Consider the following 14,180-nt stretch of genomic DNA (forward strand, 5'->3'; position numbering starts at 1 on the left):
GACTGGGTTCATATAGGATTTAGGTCAGTATTTTTAGCCAAGAATAGAAGCGGGTCCAACACAGAAAAATCATTCCATTTTTCACTATGGCGGATGCAGGTTTTAGCTACAAATACTGACCAAAACACTTTATGTGAACACATCCTGTATGGATCATACAGGATTTGTGTGACAATACCATTAACAATATCTATTTTCTTCTTCCAAAAAAGCAATTATCAATAATTAAACAATCATTTGTGTTAAATATTTAATGAGATTACTCAGATTTCCATTATACACAGTATAATGTAGATGACATGTTATTTATTTCCCCCCACAGTCCTTTAATACATGTAACACAAGCTATACAAATTGGATGCCAGATGGGTAGGGGAGGGGAAATAAAGGAAAAAATACATGGTGAAATCTACAGTTGGTCCCCAAAAGGTAAATCACTGTCCAAGGAATGAGGCCATTGGGTCATCAGGCCTCTGTCTTTTCATTCTGTATGCCTCCATCTCTTCCTCTGTAGGTTCCCGGGACTCATACAGACTGTTATAGGCTCTCTTCCTTTCATCTACTTGCAGCAATTCTTCAACGTGTTTCAGACGTGCTTCCTCAGCATTCAAAGCCTGCAGTGAGAGAGAGTAAATGTGTCACATATATGGCTGTATAAGCCTGTCATGTCTGTATCGCCATCTACTAAGATAAGCTCTTGGTCAAACACAGCTCTAGCAGAGGAGAGCACATAGACGGTAAAGTAAATTGTCTAAGAAATTGACATAATTCTTCTATGAATCCAGAGTGAATATTTTTTTTTTTTATTTATTGTTCCTCTTCCTTTACAATTCATTAAAGCACAGATTCAACAATGTGACAAACATTTCTTAGATTCTTGTCAATAAGGACATCATGAGATTGTGGTGAAGTGTGTACCTATAGTTTACATACCACCCTGTTTATGACATCTTGGATAGGTGGATGAATGCCCACCAAACAGCCCTAAGCAATAAAAACCGGCATACCATCTCTTTTCCATGGTACTGCTAGTTTTCACATTGTTTTGTAGGTCTATGACAACTCCAACTCTGTATTTGGTCCTTTTGGGCCCTAATAAAGGATGCAATGGTCAGCAAAACCAACTGATCTCTAACCAGTCATCACACAAGTGTATATAGGTGGGTGTGCAGGGGCCCCCAATGTTTGCTAGAGTGAAAAACCTTTCAGATTAACTGAGTGTTTGAATGTTCTCTCTGTGTTTGCGTGGGTTACCTCTGGGTACTCCGGTTTCCTACCACACCCGAGAACATGCAGATAGGTGAATTTAGATTGTGAGCCCTTATGGGGACAGGGAGCAATAACTGGCTGGTAATGTTAGCCAAAGGGGCAAAGCCACTGATATAAACTTCAGACAATTCCTATATTTAGAGAGAGCAGATATTCTGTAAAGCACTTGGAAGCAATTGAATCAGACCCAACTTAATATGGGCCACACAAATCTCCACACCATCAGCCAACAATAACACAAGGCAGGATGATGCCATGGTTTATCATGACTGGTACAAGCTTCCCTTTGCCGGTTTAAATCCAGTGGCAATGATTTGTCACAACCACTAGGTGGCAGTTATGCATTTGTCCATAACCAATACGCTAATGCCACAATACATTCTGGTTTAAAGGGGTTATCCAGGACCGGGCACATATACTTTAGCATACCTTCTTAAGTTTTTCCTGCTTTTTCTTCTCTTCGCCCTCACTATCAGAACCACCACTTTTACGGTGTTTTTTCTTATTTTTCTTTATCTTCTCTTGATGAATCTATTAAGAGGAAAGATGTTTTTATTGCATGTTATATGACGTACATGAGAGAAGCCAGATGTAAGTTTCTCTATATTTATTATAGGTTCCCAATCATCTGTAGTAAAGCATTAGTATCCCACAGTCACTTTCTTCTATGGGTACCCTGCAGAGATTTACCTGCTACAATATAACTATAGAAGACAATTTAGTAGTAAAATGGAATAGTAAACTCAACCAGTACAGCAGCCTTCACTGACACCTCACTAACCTCCACTAATGTCTTTGGCTTGGACATCTCTTCAATCGCTTCCAGTTCCTCTTCACAAATATCCGTATTCTAGCAAAAAAATAAATAAATTACAATTTACATTTATGATCATATTAGTATATGCAGTTTCATAAATCACAAACACAAGTACTTCAAAATTAGAAAACTTACATTCATGGTTTTCCCAGCTTCCCCGGTGCAATAAGACATTTTGACAAATGAATGGCAACACTTGTAGCCCCATCTTCCATCCTTCCAATACGAGCCCCAGATACACTAAACCAGAGAGACAACAAATATTAACAAACATTATAGATACAAGTGTTCCTTCAGCTTTAAAACTTTTCTGCTGTATGAGGCCTATCAATATCTCTTTATATAGCCTATACTTGTAATGTCAATTGTTTGCTAGTATAAAACAAGCCAAGCTAAGAGAAAGGGGTGCAGACAGTGCAGACAGATGTCCAAAATAACATTACAAAATGCTGAGTGTACTAGGTATATTACCGAGCAGTCATATAGTGTTACCATATATTTCCCTCCTTTATTGTTGCCAAAAATTCTGGCTATTAGGCATTAACTATAATAGTAGATGCAGGTTTATAAGACGCCATCTAAGAATAAGGTCTCAGGTGTATCTGTGGAAGACAACAGCTCGGCATTACTCCTTTAGGGCGGGTTCACACTACGATCCGCTGAAAGAAGTGACATGACACTTCTTTTAGCGTATAGCGGAATATGCCGGCCCATAGAATGGTGTCTATGGGGCCGGCGGAAAAGCGCGTGCCCGTGCGGGCGGACAGGTGACGGAATTCCGTGGACATTTTCCGCGAGAATTCCTCAGTCTGAACCCACCCTAAATATTTAAAAGTGGATACCTGGAATATTCTGTATGTAATAATTTTGATTTTATTTTTTTTTATTATTTTGCCATTTAAAAGGGTTCAATCACTTACCATGTGGTTATTTATAAGAACATCTTCCTCATACTTTGAGCGAACAACTGCTTTCTCCTGTCCCTTAATAACAGTGCCATGTCTGGAATATTCCACGTAGTCCTCTGTTTGGGCTAACAGCAGCTCAACAGGCGGAACGTCCAAATGTTCCTGTCCTCCATACTGTAAAACAAAGTATAAACCAACATCATGTAAGTTTTTGGCATGAGTTTTCCCTTTGCAAATATAATTAAATTTTGTCTTTACAATAAAAGGAAGGTTTTAATCGCACTTGAAATGTTACTAGCTTCCCATAGTACATGGTCTGTACATGGTCAAGAGATCAGCTGATGATAGCTATGTATGCAGCCCATGTTGTACAAGTATATCAATATAAACAATTACAACCATGGAGCCTGAGGAGGCATCTAAAGCTCAATTCTGACACTTTGCATGTTGTGTGTAATAGGACCTGGTTGTTAACACCAACCCTTTTTCCGTTATGGAGTCACTTGTCTGCATTACTAGAACTTACTTTCTCTAGGATACTCTTTTTCTGCTCTTCTTTGAAGTCTTCTTTCTTTACTTTGAATGATTTGCATAAAACTTCAAGTTTAGTGGGATCAGCCTGAAGATGTACATCTGACCCCTTCTCATAGGCTTCCCAGGCAAACACTAGATGGAGAAGAAAAAACTATAGTTTTAAATACTTGGCAACAAATAAGGATTTTTTGTCTTTAGTGAAATGTAAAATCCATCAAGGTTACACCACAGCAGAGACACCCCAACAAGCAACAGCTTTCACTTTACCAGACTCGGACTGTTTGTGTATAAAGCTTGTCACACACATGCCAGACATCCATATAATGTGTATAATAACCTCCTGATATCTCCAACAATGGCCAGCGATAGGACCAGGCATTTTCATTTCAACATGCCTGATGTCTTGTGACATATTTGTGCCAGCATTCAGAATACATACACAGTCAATTACTTAAAGGGCCAAAACAAAAACTGCTCTAATTCTGAGGTTAGAGCTAAGAATAGGCCTAGGATGGGATCACACAGAGCTTTTCTGTAAAGTCTGAAAGTCAGGAAGAAAACTGCATCACTTGCAACAAGGAAGACATTTGGGGAAAAAAGTTTCATCTGTTAAACATGAATGCAATGCACTGTTTTCTTCCATCTTCAAAACACACTTATGCCATGTTCAGACCTTGTAAGAAACCGGCCGTTCCATGACTCGGCCGGAGCCGCTCGCTCCACAATGCTGGAAGCTGGTGTAGATTTAGTACACCGGGTGCAGGTTCAGGAGCTTGGCCAGCCTTCACGGCCTTGTACGCCGGTCTTCATAAATCCCCCCCCTATGTGTATACACTCCGGCCAGGATTCCCTCAGCCTGCAGCACTACATAAGTACCGCACAAATGACGGCCGTTGTAACAACGGACACGATTTCTATGGAACTTACGTAGTGTGAACATAGCCCTAAAATGTGCAAAAGCGGCATTATGTGAACCCAGCCTTACATGTTTTAATTACATATTGATAACCTTATTACTTCTCACATATATGAAACCACCGGTCACAAAATTTATACTTACACTGTGTCTGTGCCATTGAAATTGTGTCTCCAGTATATCGGACAAAATTATCCCCAGCGTAGCTGACCCTGTACAGAAAACCATCATAGCCAGGTGAGCATCAAAATACTAACTTGTGTCTTCAACATTCACTTAAAAGGCCATTGGTGCTGCATTACTATATGGTTGGGGGGTTGGAGCGGAGGGAGCAATAACCAACAGCCAGCAAACAGAATATAAAACTTACTCGTCAGCACCCTTCCCTGCATCAGCATATGGATTATCCCTCATGGCTCTCGTTTTCGGATCATAGTAAGCAGAATTTGGATTTAGGTTCCTTAGGTACTGCAGGAGGAAAAGAATATGTCTCATACAATGTCATTAAATAATGCACAGCTCCATCATCCACACAGAGCTCCCACTGGGTAGAACGACCCCTCTAGGTAGGTAGGAGAATATTCATCTTACTTTGGCAGTGTCTTCTCGGATACGAAGGTTTCTGACTGTGATACGTCTCTTTGAGTCAAAGTTCTGTCCAGGCATATCAATGTCATCGGCATATTTGTCTTCATCCTCATCCTCGCTGTTGCGATCCTGAAAACAAAAACGAATCAGCAAAAACTAGCTTTAAGACAAAAAGTTTCAGGGTCAGTGTTCAGACAGTGACTGATCAGGAAAACGACTAGGTAGAGACACGAGCTGTAGACGTACATTACACAGTGTTATAAGTGTGTTCTTCTCCCGGCTCATTCTCCTGATCAGTCGTGGTCTGAACACCCACAGCCTGAACGATAAAACCTTTTGATATGATTTATAATGCATCAAAAGTTTATTCTAGTGACAGTGGTTATTTAAAAGTCTTTGACAGATTAAAGTTTTGACTGATCTGTGTCTGGGTGTTCAGATGCCGAAACGGGCACGGAAGCTGACATAATCACAAAAACAGGCAGGGAAAAGCAATCCTCCCCCATCTGCTTTCCTCGCCTCAAACATTCTAAATAATCCATCTCCTGTTGTGAGAAGGGACACAGAGAGAAGCGCCTTTCCTTCAAACCCATTCTAGCAATCATCAGGGTCCGAGCAGATCAAAACCTTTTACATGTCTCGGATGTGCGAAATCCATGTGCAAAGGAGCAAAAGCATTGTAAAGGTTGGCCAATCTCTCTTTATAAGCAATATTATGGTACCCCCCATCTATAGGTCACAATGAAGAGCTGCTCTGGCTTTCATTCTGTCCGACAGCCCTGTTTTTCATAAAAAAAATAAATAAATTAAAAAAAAAAAAGACGGACCCTTTGCAATCACATGACTGATTCAAAACAGATTGCCTTTATGAGAAGTACTATTTATTGGGAGAGAAAGAACATTTAGCCCATCTGTGCGTCCAACAATGATTTACTTTCACTGTTCCAAAAGAAGCAGATTTACCTCCAAGTCCCTGCCTGTCTTATCACACGTACAGGGCATGGAGAATCTGGAGCAGTCATTTTATTAAACCTCTACTAGATCTGTATTTATAGCTTTAGTTCTATCATAAAGAAATATATTTGCTATTTATTGCGTTTGGCTGGTGGATCTGTGGTTAACACATTTGCCTTCTAGAGCTGGGGGTCCTGGGTTCCTATCCCGCTAAAGGCAACATCTGCACGTAGTTTGCATACTCCCAGTGTTTGCGTTTCGCTTTTAAGCAATGCATAGCACTGTGATTTTCACCAAATACATGTACAACAAACAAATAGGCCAACTGCAGAAAGGCCTCCAGCATAATAAAACAGCTTACTGTTTGATGATTCTGATCCTCTTCTCCCCACTGGTGTCTTGGGGAGCTCTGAAGTAAAGAAAACGAGATAGATGATGGCATGCCCCATGTTTAGTAAGGAAAACAACAATGTTCCCTTAGGAAGTCATAACACGTGTGTGTATATGTATAATTTTATATACGATTTCTGCGCATGTTATCTGTATAATACAGACATGGAGAGAAAGGAGCTGCTGCACCTTACACCTATGGCTGACACTAATGCCTCTCGGCTGCATTTAAAGACCAACGCCAGGACATTGGTATAAAATTTGATCAAACCTACACTATATTGGCTTGCACTTCACCCATGTCCCAAGGGTGCTATAAAAGAGATCATTTGGCTCCTATCTGCCCAGTTGTAGGCTTATTCAGCCCAGGAGAGGCCATTGCTAGTGTGAAAATGCTAGCGTAGGGACCATGGGGGAGATTTAAAGTGAAGTGAAACTGGCTCAGTTGCCCCTAGCAACCAATCAGATTCCACTTTTCATTTTCCAAAGAGTCTATGAGGAATGAAAAGTGGAATCTGATTGGTTGCTAGGTGCGACTGAGCCAGTTTCACTTTACACCATGTTTGATCTCCCCCCATGTCTCCGAGGACACCTTAACGTTGGTGACATGGTACACTCTGTTTGATCAAATAGTTTGCTAAGATCCTCACTTTTTAATATCTACAGAGCAGGTGTTTATCATGTGTACGCTGGGAGGAGTATATACAGTAGGCCCTTGCACCTGTAGGTTGCTGCTGCACTTGTTTTTTTGTCTAAATTGGCGGGGGGGGGGGGGGGGGGGGGGGGGGGCTTGGGTCCTATGAAATTGGGGTTGCAGGGCCCTTCCATGGCCTTCCTTCCCTGCTTGTGCTCACTTTGCAGGGTTGGCGGTTGCTGACCGACAGTGTGGAGTTAAGTGCAGGGACTCATGTGAACCAGGGGACCTGCACGTGGTACATGAGGCAATATGGTTTCATCAAATTAATTACCAACATCCTGCCGTTGGTTTTTAAATGTAGCAGAGATGCATTAGTGTAAGCCATAGGTGTGAGGTGCAGCAGCTGCTTTTCTCTCCATGTCCGTGTTATCTGTATAATGATTGTTCTTCTTAGAACATGACCTACAGTTTGCATATTTACAGCAGTGTCTACGCATCACATGTGAAAAAATAAGCCTGTAAAATGGAGTAGAATAAATACAGCCCACACTTGTTGTGATGTTGTGAAATGTGTCATAATAAGGAAAGCAGAAAAATAAAGTCTAGCAACAAATCTGACAAGATATTTAGCCTTTTTTTCCTACCACTTGTTCTGAAAGTTTTCCTGAGGCCAGTTCCTCTTGAAGTTTTTGAGCCTTCAATGTACGTTTTGCCTAGGAGGATAAATTAGTGAGAAAGCAAAGGAGTCTTTTAGTCTCATGTTAACACTGGAGCCAAGTGGATTATTGGTATTACAGTGATCAGAAAGAGATAATAAAAAAAAGACAATAGACAACATCATCATCACCATACCAAGTCAACTTTGGAATGTTCCTCAACAATTCTCATGTGTTCATCTGGATTGTACCCGTTCCATCGATCTCTCTTGCCATCATAGTCAAGCATAAGCTGGGGTTGGTCAAACTCATCTGGAGCAATGTTTGCTCCATTGAACTTTGCCCCAACTCTCCGAGGTCTCTATAAAGTAAATATTCTGCATTAACATTAAGGAGTTATATAGTAAATATAGGATATACAATGTCAGATAACAGAGTGTGTGTGATTGGGATTAGATGGTCAGGCCATCTAATCCTGGTCAGTCATACACACCTATAAGGAGAAAAAAAAAACTAAAACAGTGTAGAAGATGCCCTTAATCCTCCCCTAATAGAGCAATCAATTTTTGTATTTCATTCTGTTGCATGACTGAACCCCAGAAGTGACCAGGATGTGGCCTCTGCCCACTTACATGGCATTACTAACAGCATCATCTAAGTGAATGAATGACTGCATCAAAGCTAGCTGAGATGCTGGTCTCAGACCTCAGACGTAAGCTTCTAGGTATAGAGAATGGTCATACATCTGTGTTATATATATATATATATATATAACTAATGACACACAGGGTTAATAACAATACACCTTACAGGCAACAATGTAAACACAGCAGCAAAATAAAAAAAGAAAGCAAACTCACCTCAAAACAGTCTTTTTTCTTATGAGACATGGCGCCACAGTTTTCACAAGCTCCTTGGCGATATTTGATTGCAATGGAGCCCTAAAGGGTGAAAAGACAAAGGCTGCTTTACCATTTCATAACTATTTTAAAAGGCTGCTTGAACATTACTGTTATTTGCTTTAACCCTTTGCCACTTTGTGCTGTACAATTACAGCCATGCAGTGTTAGACAAAGTCTTCACAGCAATTCCTGGTTGCCCAACTACACCTCTCCTTCAAGTGATTGGAGTCCTATTGCGACATAAAAATGGTCGCTATCCAGGACCGGGAATTTCAATGTAGTCCTAGCCTTAAAGGGAACCAATTACTTAAAAAACGCCTGTAACGCTATGGGAATGTGCTGTAGCAGCATCCAGCACACTTCCCAAACATGCTTCTACACCCCCCTTCCCTGGAATGTACAGCCCGAAAACTTACTTTACAAACTTGGCGCCCTGTATGTAAATTGCCCCCAAGAAATCACGGTGGGCGGTGAGCTGCGGCAAGTAGTCACTGTCCCCTGGGCGTTCTGGAGCGGTAATCACGCCCCTCTGGGCGTAATTAGCCTGCATAATTATGGCGACATCATCAAGAGGCGCACTGTCCCTAACATCAGCACGCCTTCCTGCTGTGCCGCTCATGCACAATATAGCGGGTCCGGTCTGCGCCGTACTGTGCAGGTGCAAAATAGCCTCGAACTCACTGCCGGATCTCCAGGCTTTCTGCACCTGCGCAGTATGGAAAGGACCGGACTCGCTATATTGTGCATGAGCGGCACAGCAGGAAGGTGTGCTGACGTTAGGGACAGCGCGCCTCTTGGTGATGTCACCATAATTATGCAGGCTAATCACGCCCAGAGCGGCGTGATTACCGCTTCGGAATGCCCAGGGGACCGTGACTACTTGCCGCAGATCACCGATCACCGTGACTACTTGGGGGGAAATTTACATACAGGGCGCCAAGTTTGTAAAGTAAGTTTTCAGGCTGTAGATTCCAGAGACGGGGGGTGTAGAAGAATGTTTGGGAAGTGTGCTGGGTGCTGCTACAGCACATTCCCATAGCGTTACAGGCGTTTTTTAAATAATTGGTTCCCTTTACAGTATATCTGTCACGAATAAAAACTTCTGACATATCGGTCAGGATCAAAGTATCCAGACAACTTACCTTATTTGTCAAGCATAAATAATTCACTCATTTTACTGTTCCACATAATCCTGTATGTTTATGAACCACATAAAGCGTGCAACCCATACCAGGTAACTTTACACATTACACAATTTATTCTGTATTCACCTCTTTAACGCCTTTCCTATACCATTCACCCATTGCCGTGAATTCTTTCTGCTTCTCATCCTGGGGTCGTTGATGCTTTAACGTTGGCCTCTTAGATGGATCCACGTACCAAGGGACGGAAGAAATGTACTGAGGAATGTGAGGATTGATGTCTCTGGAAAATGAACATAAGAAAAAATGTATTTTCCAAAAAAGAAAAAAGGGCATGATGGCCACAAAAATAAAATGTTTATTGTTATGGTGACATATTACTAACACATGTGATCCTGAAGTGACACTGGTGCTAGGAAAGCTTCTTACCACTTGCACCTGTGTAATCCTTCCAAGACTTATTATCTGCTGCCTGTATTTACACTTACTTTCCTTCTTCATCCACCTCAGCTGGGGCATTTCCCAATTTTCTCTGTTCTTCCAACTCCTTCTTCTTCCTCCAGTCTTCCCTTGTCATCTTTTTGGGTTCATCCATGCCAGATGAATCTACACCTCCCCCGCCAGCTATGACATCCGTTCCACTGGACATTTTTTGAGCTGCAAGAACAACCAAACAGGTATTTTCACCAATATGACAACATAACTTAAAGGCAGCGTCTAATTTATGTATCTATTATCATTATTTCTACCACGGTGTCCACAGTAGGATAGCCCTGTGTATAGCCCTGTGATGTCCCCTATAGTAATGTCCTTCAAACCAGGCTAGGAACTTCAACCCCTAGATTACAAGCCAGGAGCAGAAAGTGCTGATGTTCTTCATCACCAGACAAGGACATACCCAGATAACTTAAATAACTAAAATTTAATCATAAAGAATATCTCGATCATGTGGGTTCCCCCAAACAACATATAACTCTAATCCCCTTCTTATGGAAGTCTCTCAGAGTAACGGTCTTCCAGGGAAAACAGCAGGATTCCCTGAAATATGGACTGTATGTCTTGTACTGCTGGCTTAAAAAGCTGAACCAGCTATTGCAGTGGGAATTTCATTGTCAAAAATAGTCAAAAAATAAAATAAAATTCTTTTCAGTTTAGTTCTGTCAGTTCCTCTCCTGATGAATTTAGTCTTAAAAAAAAAAAAAAAACACAGGTAAAAACATATATTTCATATAGATGCAAAACAGGAGAATCCCACTGATTTACATAAAAAAACAGGTTATCCCAAGATTACAAGTGACCCCCTATCCAGATCATACCCAGATGATCACCGGGGTCTGATCTTGAGATCCCAACCGATAAAGAGAATAGAAGATGACCGTTCCTTGAGTGTATAGAGCTGGAGCATGCGTGCTTGGCCACTGTCTATGGGACGTCTGAAAGTATTCAGCACAGTGTTTATAGGTCCCATAGACTATGAATGGAGTGGCTGCCAAGTATACATGTTATTCACTTGGGAGGCATTCCACCTCTGTTCTCATTATTGGTGGGGGCCAGAGACCAGCGATCTGCAGATAAGAGAACTCTTAATACTGGGATAATCACTTTAAGAAAAAAAGACCTGAACCAAGGCAGAGATTTGTAATGCTGTATATCTTAGAGTAGACTGCACACAAATTATATATATATATATATATATATATATATATATATATATACACACACACACACACACACCTCGTCCTCTCAGGCTGTATGCATGTATGTCCAGTGGGCGAGATCTGTCCCGGATTAGAATGGCGGATTCAGCAAGCTGTAGCCATTGTATCTGATGCCCTATCCTCAGCCCATAGACTAATATGGGACATGACACTAGACCTACACATCATCCATCATAGCTATCCTCTGTTGTGGTAAAAACCCATTCATACACCAGTTTAGATCCAGCAGAGGGTTAGATTGTAGCATTAATAAGCCCCCAGCCTGAGGGAGTGGTTCCATTCACTGACAGCAAGCAGACATATTGAGGACCATGTGGAAACATTACCCAGCTAGGCCAAGGTATAGGCACATCTATGGACGTAACAATAAGTCACTATACTAAACCGTCTCTGGTAGACTGGCCTCCCTTATACTACACGAGAAGGTGTGTGACCTCGCCGCCGGCACAAGCACGCCCCCTCGTGTACTATCTCCCTATAACAGCAGATATACAAGACCGGAGACCCCGTCACACAAGGCGCACGGCGCTACCGCCATTACTCACCGGTCACTCGGGAAAATTCCACGAAGAAAAACAACCTGCGTAAGAGCGACCAATAAACCGGAAGTAAACAAGTGACCCCCGGAAGTGACGTAGCACTACAAGAGCAGTGGGCGGAGCTTGGAAGTAGCTAGAATTAGTAACCCTTGGAGCCCTGGATTGTAGACGCCGCTCGTCACACTCGTAGAAGTGCGCATGGCGACAGGCGTGCATAGCAACCAATCAGATTATACCATTAGTTTTTAAAGCGTTGTATTAGCATGAGTATGGCTATGGCTTCAAATATGAAAAATTGATTAACTCTGCTGTTCTTATGTTTCTTGTACTTGGTGTTTATTGTATATATACAGTGACCGCCATGTGATGTTAGGTGAATGGTCAACAGTGGTTGGACGTGGCCGGTATTCCTGCTATAGGATGTATACGGGAGTTACATTACTGCAGCACATGACTGTGGAGCAATGATCCCCACAACCTGGGGCTCCTTAGCTGTTGCAGAACTACAACTCCCAGCATGCTCCGAGCTACAGAAATCTAGACACACCCTATTGACTGTAATATGGACCATCATATTTTCTGCTTCTGTTTATTATGTTTGGCGTTACTTTAAAGGACAAGTGCCATGAAAAACTTTTTCCCAGTAATTGAAGCACATTACAAAGTTATATAACTCTGTAATGTGCTTCAATCACCTATCTGCCTCCCTTCCCTGTCTTTTCCTCCCTCCACCCCCCACCAGGAAGTGTCCTGACTCACACAGACCTAATGACTGTCGTCACCGTCACCAGGCAGCTCCTTCTTGTGAGGAGGAGTCATCAGCAGGAGGGCTGCTCTAGGTCCTGTTACACCAACCCCCCCCCTCCCCAGTCCAAGTGATAGGAGCTGAGCAAGCTGAGTCACCTGACAGAGGAGGGGGGCGGCTAGTGGAACAGGAGGAGGAGCTGAGAGAAGAGCTTGGTGACGGTGACAACAGTAATTAGGTCTGTGTGAGTTTCTTACACTTCCTGGTGGGGGTGGAGGGGGGAAAAGACAGGGAAGGGAGGCAGATAGGTGATTGAAGTACATTACAGTGTTATATAACTTTGTAATGTGCTTTAATTACTGGGAAAAAGTTTTTCATGGCACTTGTCCTTTAAGTTTCAGGACAGCACGGGCTGTGAATGGAGTGTGGACCCAGCTATATTGGTATAGGTCAGCACCCCACCCATCAGATATTGATGGCTTATCCTGAATGGAGCAAAGGCGAGCATGTACACTGCTGCTTTAGGGTGGGTGCAGACTACAGAATTTTTGCGGATAAATTCCACCGAATTCCGTTGCCTGTACGCGCGCTCGTGGCTGCACGCCTTCTATGGGCCGGCTGATTCCGCTATCTGCTGAAAGAATTGTCATGTCAATTCTTTTGGCAGAATCCGCCCGTGCATAGAAAGGTGTCTATGGCACGGGCAGAGAGGCGCGCGTACAGGCAGCAGAATTCTGCAGAATTTATTCTGGAGAATTCCATAGTCTGAAACCACCCTTATTCACTCGGGACAAGGGTTCTCACAAAGTTCTGGAATATCCCTTTAGGATGCCTTCACACACACCGGATTCACAGCGAAATCTGCTGCGGATCCATTGTCAGTGTATCCCTATGAGGATACATACTCTCAACGGGATTGACATCCCACTGCGTGTATGTAAGTTAACCTCCACCGACTGGAGCATACATCACCTCCTCCCTGCTTTGGGGGTTCTTGGCAGGACGTTCCGCTCAGCCAATCAGTGGCTGCAGCAGGGCAGCGCACTGATTGGCTGAGCGGTACAAGCAAACGCCGGGAACCCCTGAAGCAAGCCGGAGCGGGGAGAAGGAGATGTATGCTCCAGCTGCCAGGGGATTAATTTACATATGTATTCTCATAGGGATGGACTGACACTGGATCTGCAGCGGATTTTGCTGCAAATCTGCTGTGTAAATGTGCTGAGGATCCAGTGTGTGTGAAGGCACCCTTATAGGGAATCTGTCAGCTTTACTTTCTAAACTGCTGACACTGTTAAGCCGCTATTACATGGGGCGTTTCAGAGGAGCAAATGAGCGCCGACCTGTCAGGCCAGCGCTCGTTTGCTCCGCCTTGCCTGCCCGCTGCCGACATTATTACATGCGTCGGCAGCGTGTGGGAGGGGGGGGGGGTCGGGGGGGTGTTGGGGGGGTTGCTACAAAAGTTGAG

At 42.9% G+C, this 14,180-nt stretch overlaps 1 protein-coding gene across 3 annotated transcripts; it reads right to left on the reverse strand.

Annotated features, from left to right (window-relative positions):
* Positions 1-236: 236 nt before the first annotated feature.
* On the reverse strand, positions 237-12,079 carry SLU7 (SLU7 homolog, splicing factor). 3 transcript variants are annotated; one of them, XM_069969774.1, is made up of 16 exons: positions 11,977-12,079; positions 10,202-10,370; positions 9,843-9,996; positions 8,530-8,610; positions 7,866-8,030; positions 7,658-7,726; positions 6,348-6,395; positions 5,036-5,161; positions 4,815-4,912; positions 4,589-4,656; positions 3,521-3,660; positions 3,007-3,168; positions 2,222-2,326; positions 2,051-2,119; positions 1,699-1,800; positions 237-614 (listed from the first exon to the last, which is right to left on the reverse strand). In XM_069969774.1, the coding sequence occupies exons 2-16, from the start codon at positions 10,360-10,362 to the stop codon at positions 435-437; spliced, it is 1,728 nt and encodes a 575-aa protein (XP_069825875.1). In that variant the 5' UTR covers positions 10,363-10,370; positions 11,977-12,079; the 3' UTR covers positions 237-434. The 3 variants fall into 3 exon arrangements, with proteins under 3 accessions (XP_069825875.1, XP_069825895.1, XP_069825886.1); XM_069969794.1 differs by lacking the exon at positions 11,977-12,079 and adding an exon at positions 11,758-11,869; XM_069969785.1 differs by lacking the exon at positions 11,977-12,079 and adding an exon at positions 11,448-11,696.
* Between the last annotated feature and the right edge of the window lie 2,101 nt (positions 12,080-14,180).

The sequence above is a fragment of the Dendropsophus ebraccatus genome, chromosome 1 (assembly GCF_027789765.1).
Source record: "Dendropsophus ebraccatus isolate aDenEbr1 chromosome 1, aDenEbr1.pat, whole genome shotgun sequence".
Taxonomy (NCBI): domain Eukaryota; kingdom Metazoa; phylum Chordata; class Amphibia; order Anura; family Hylidae; genus Dendropsophus; species Dendropsophus ebraccatus.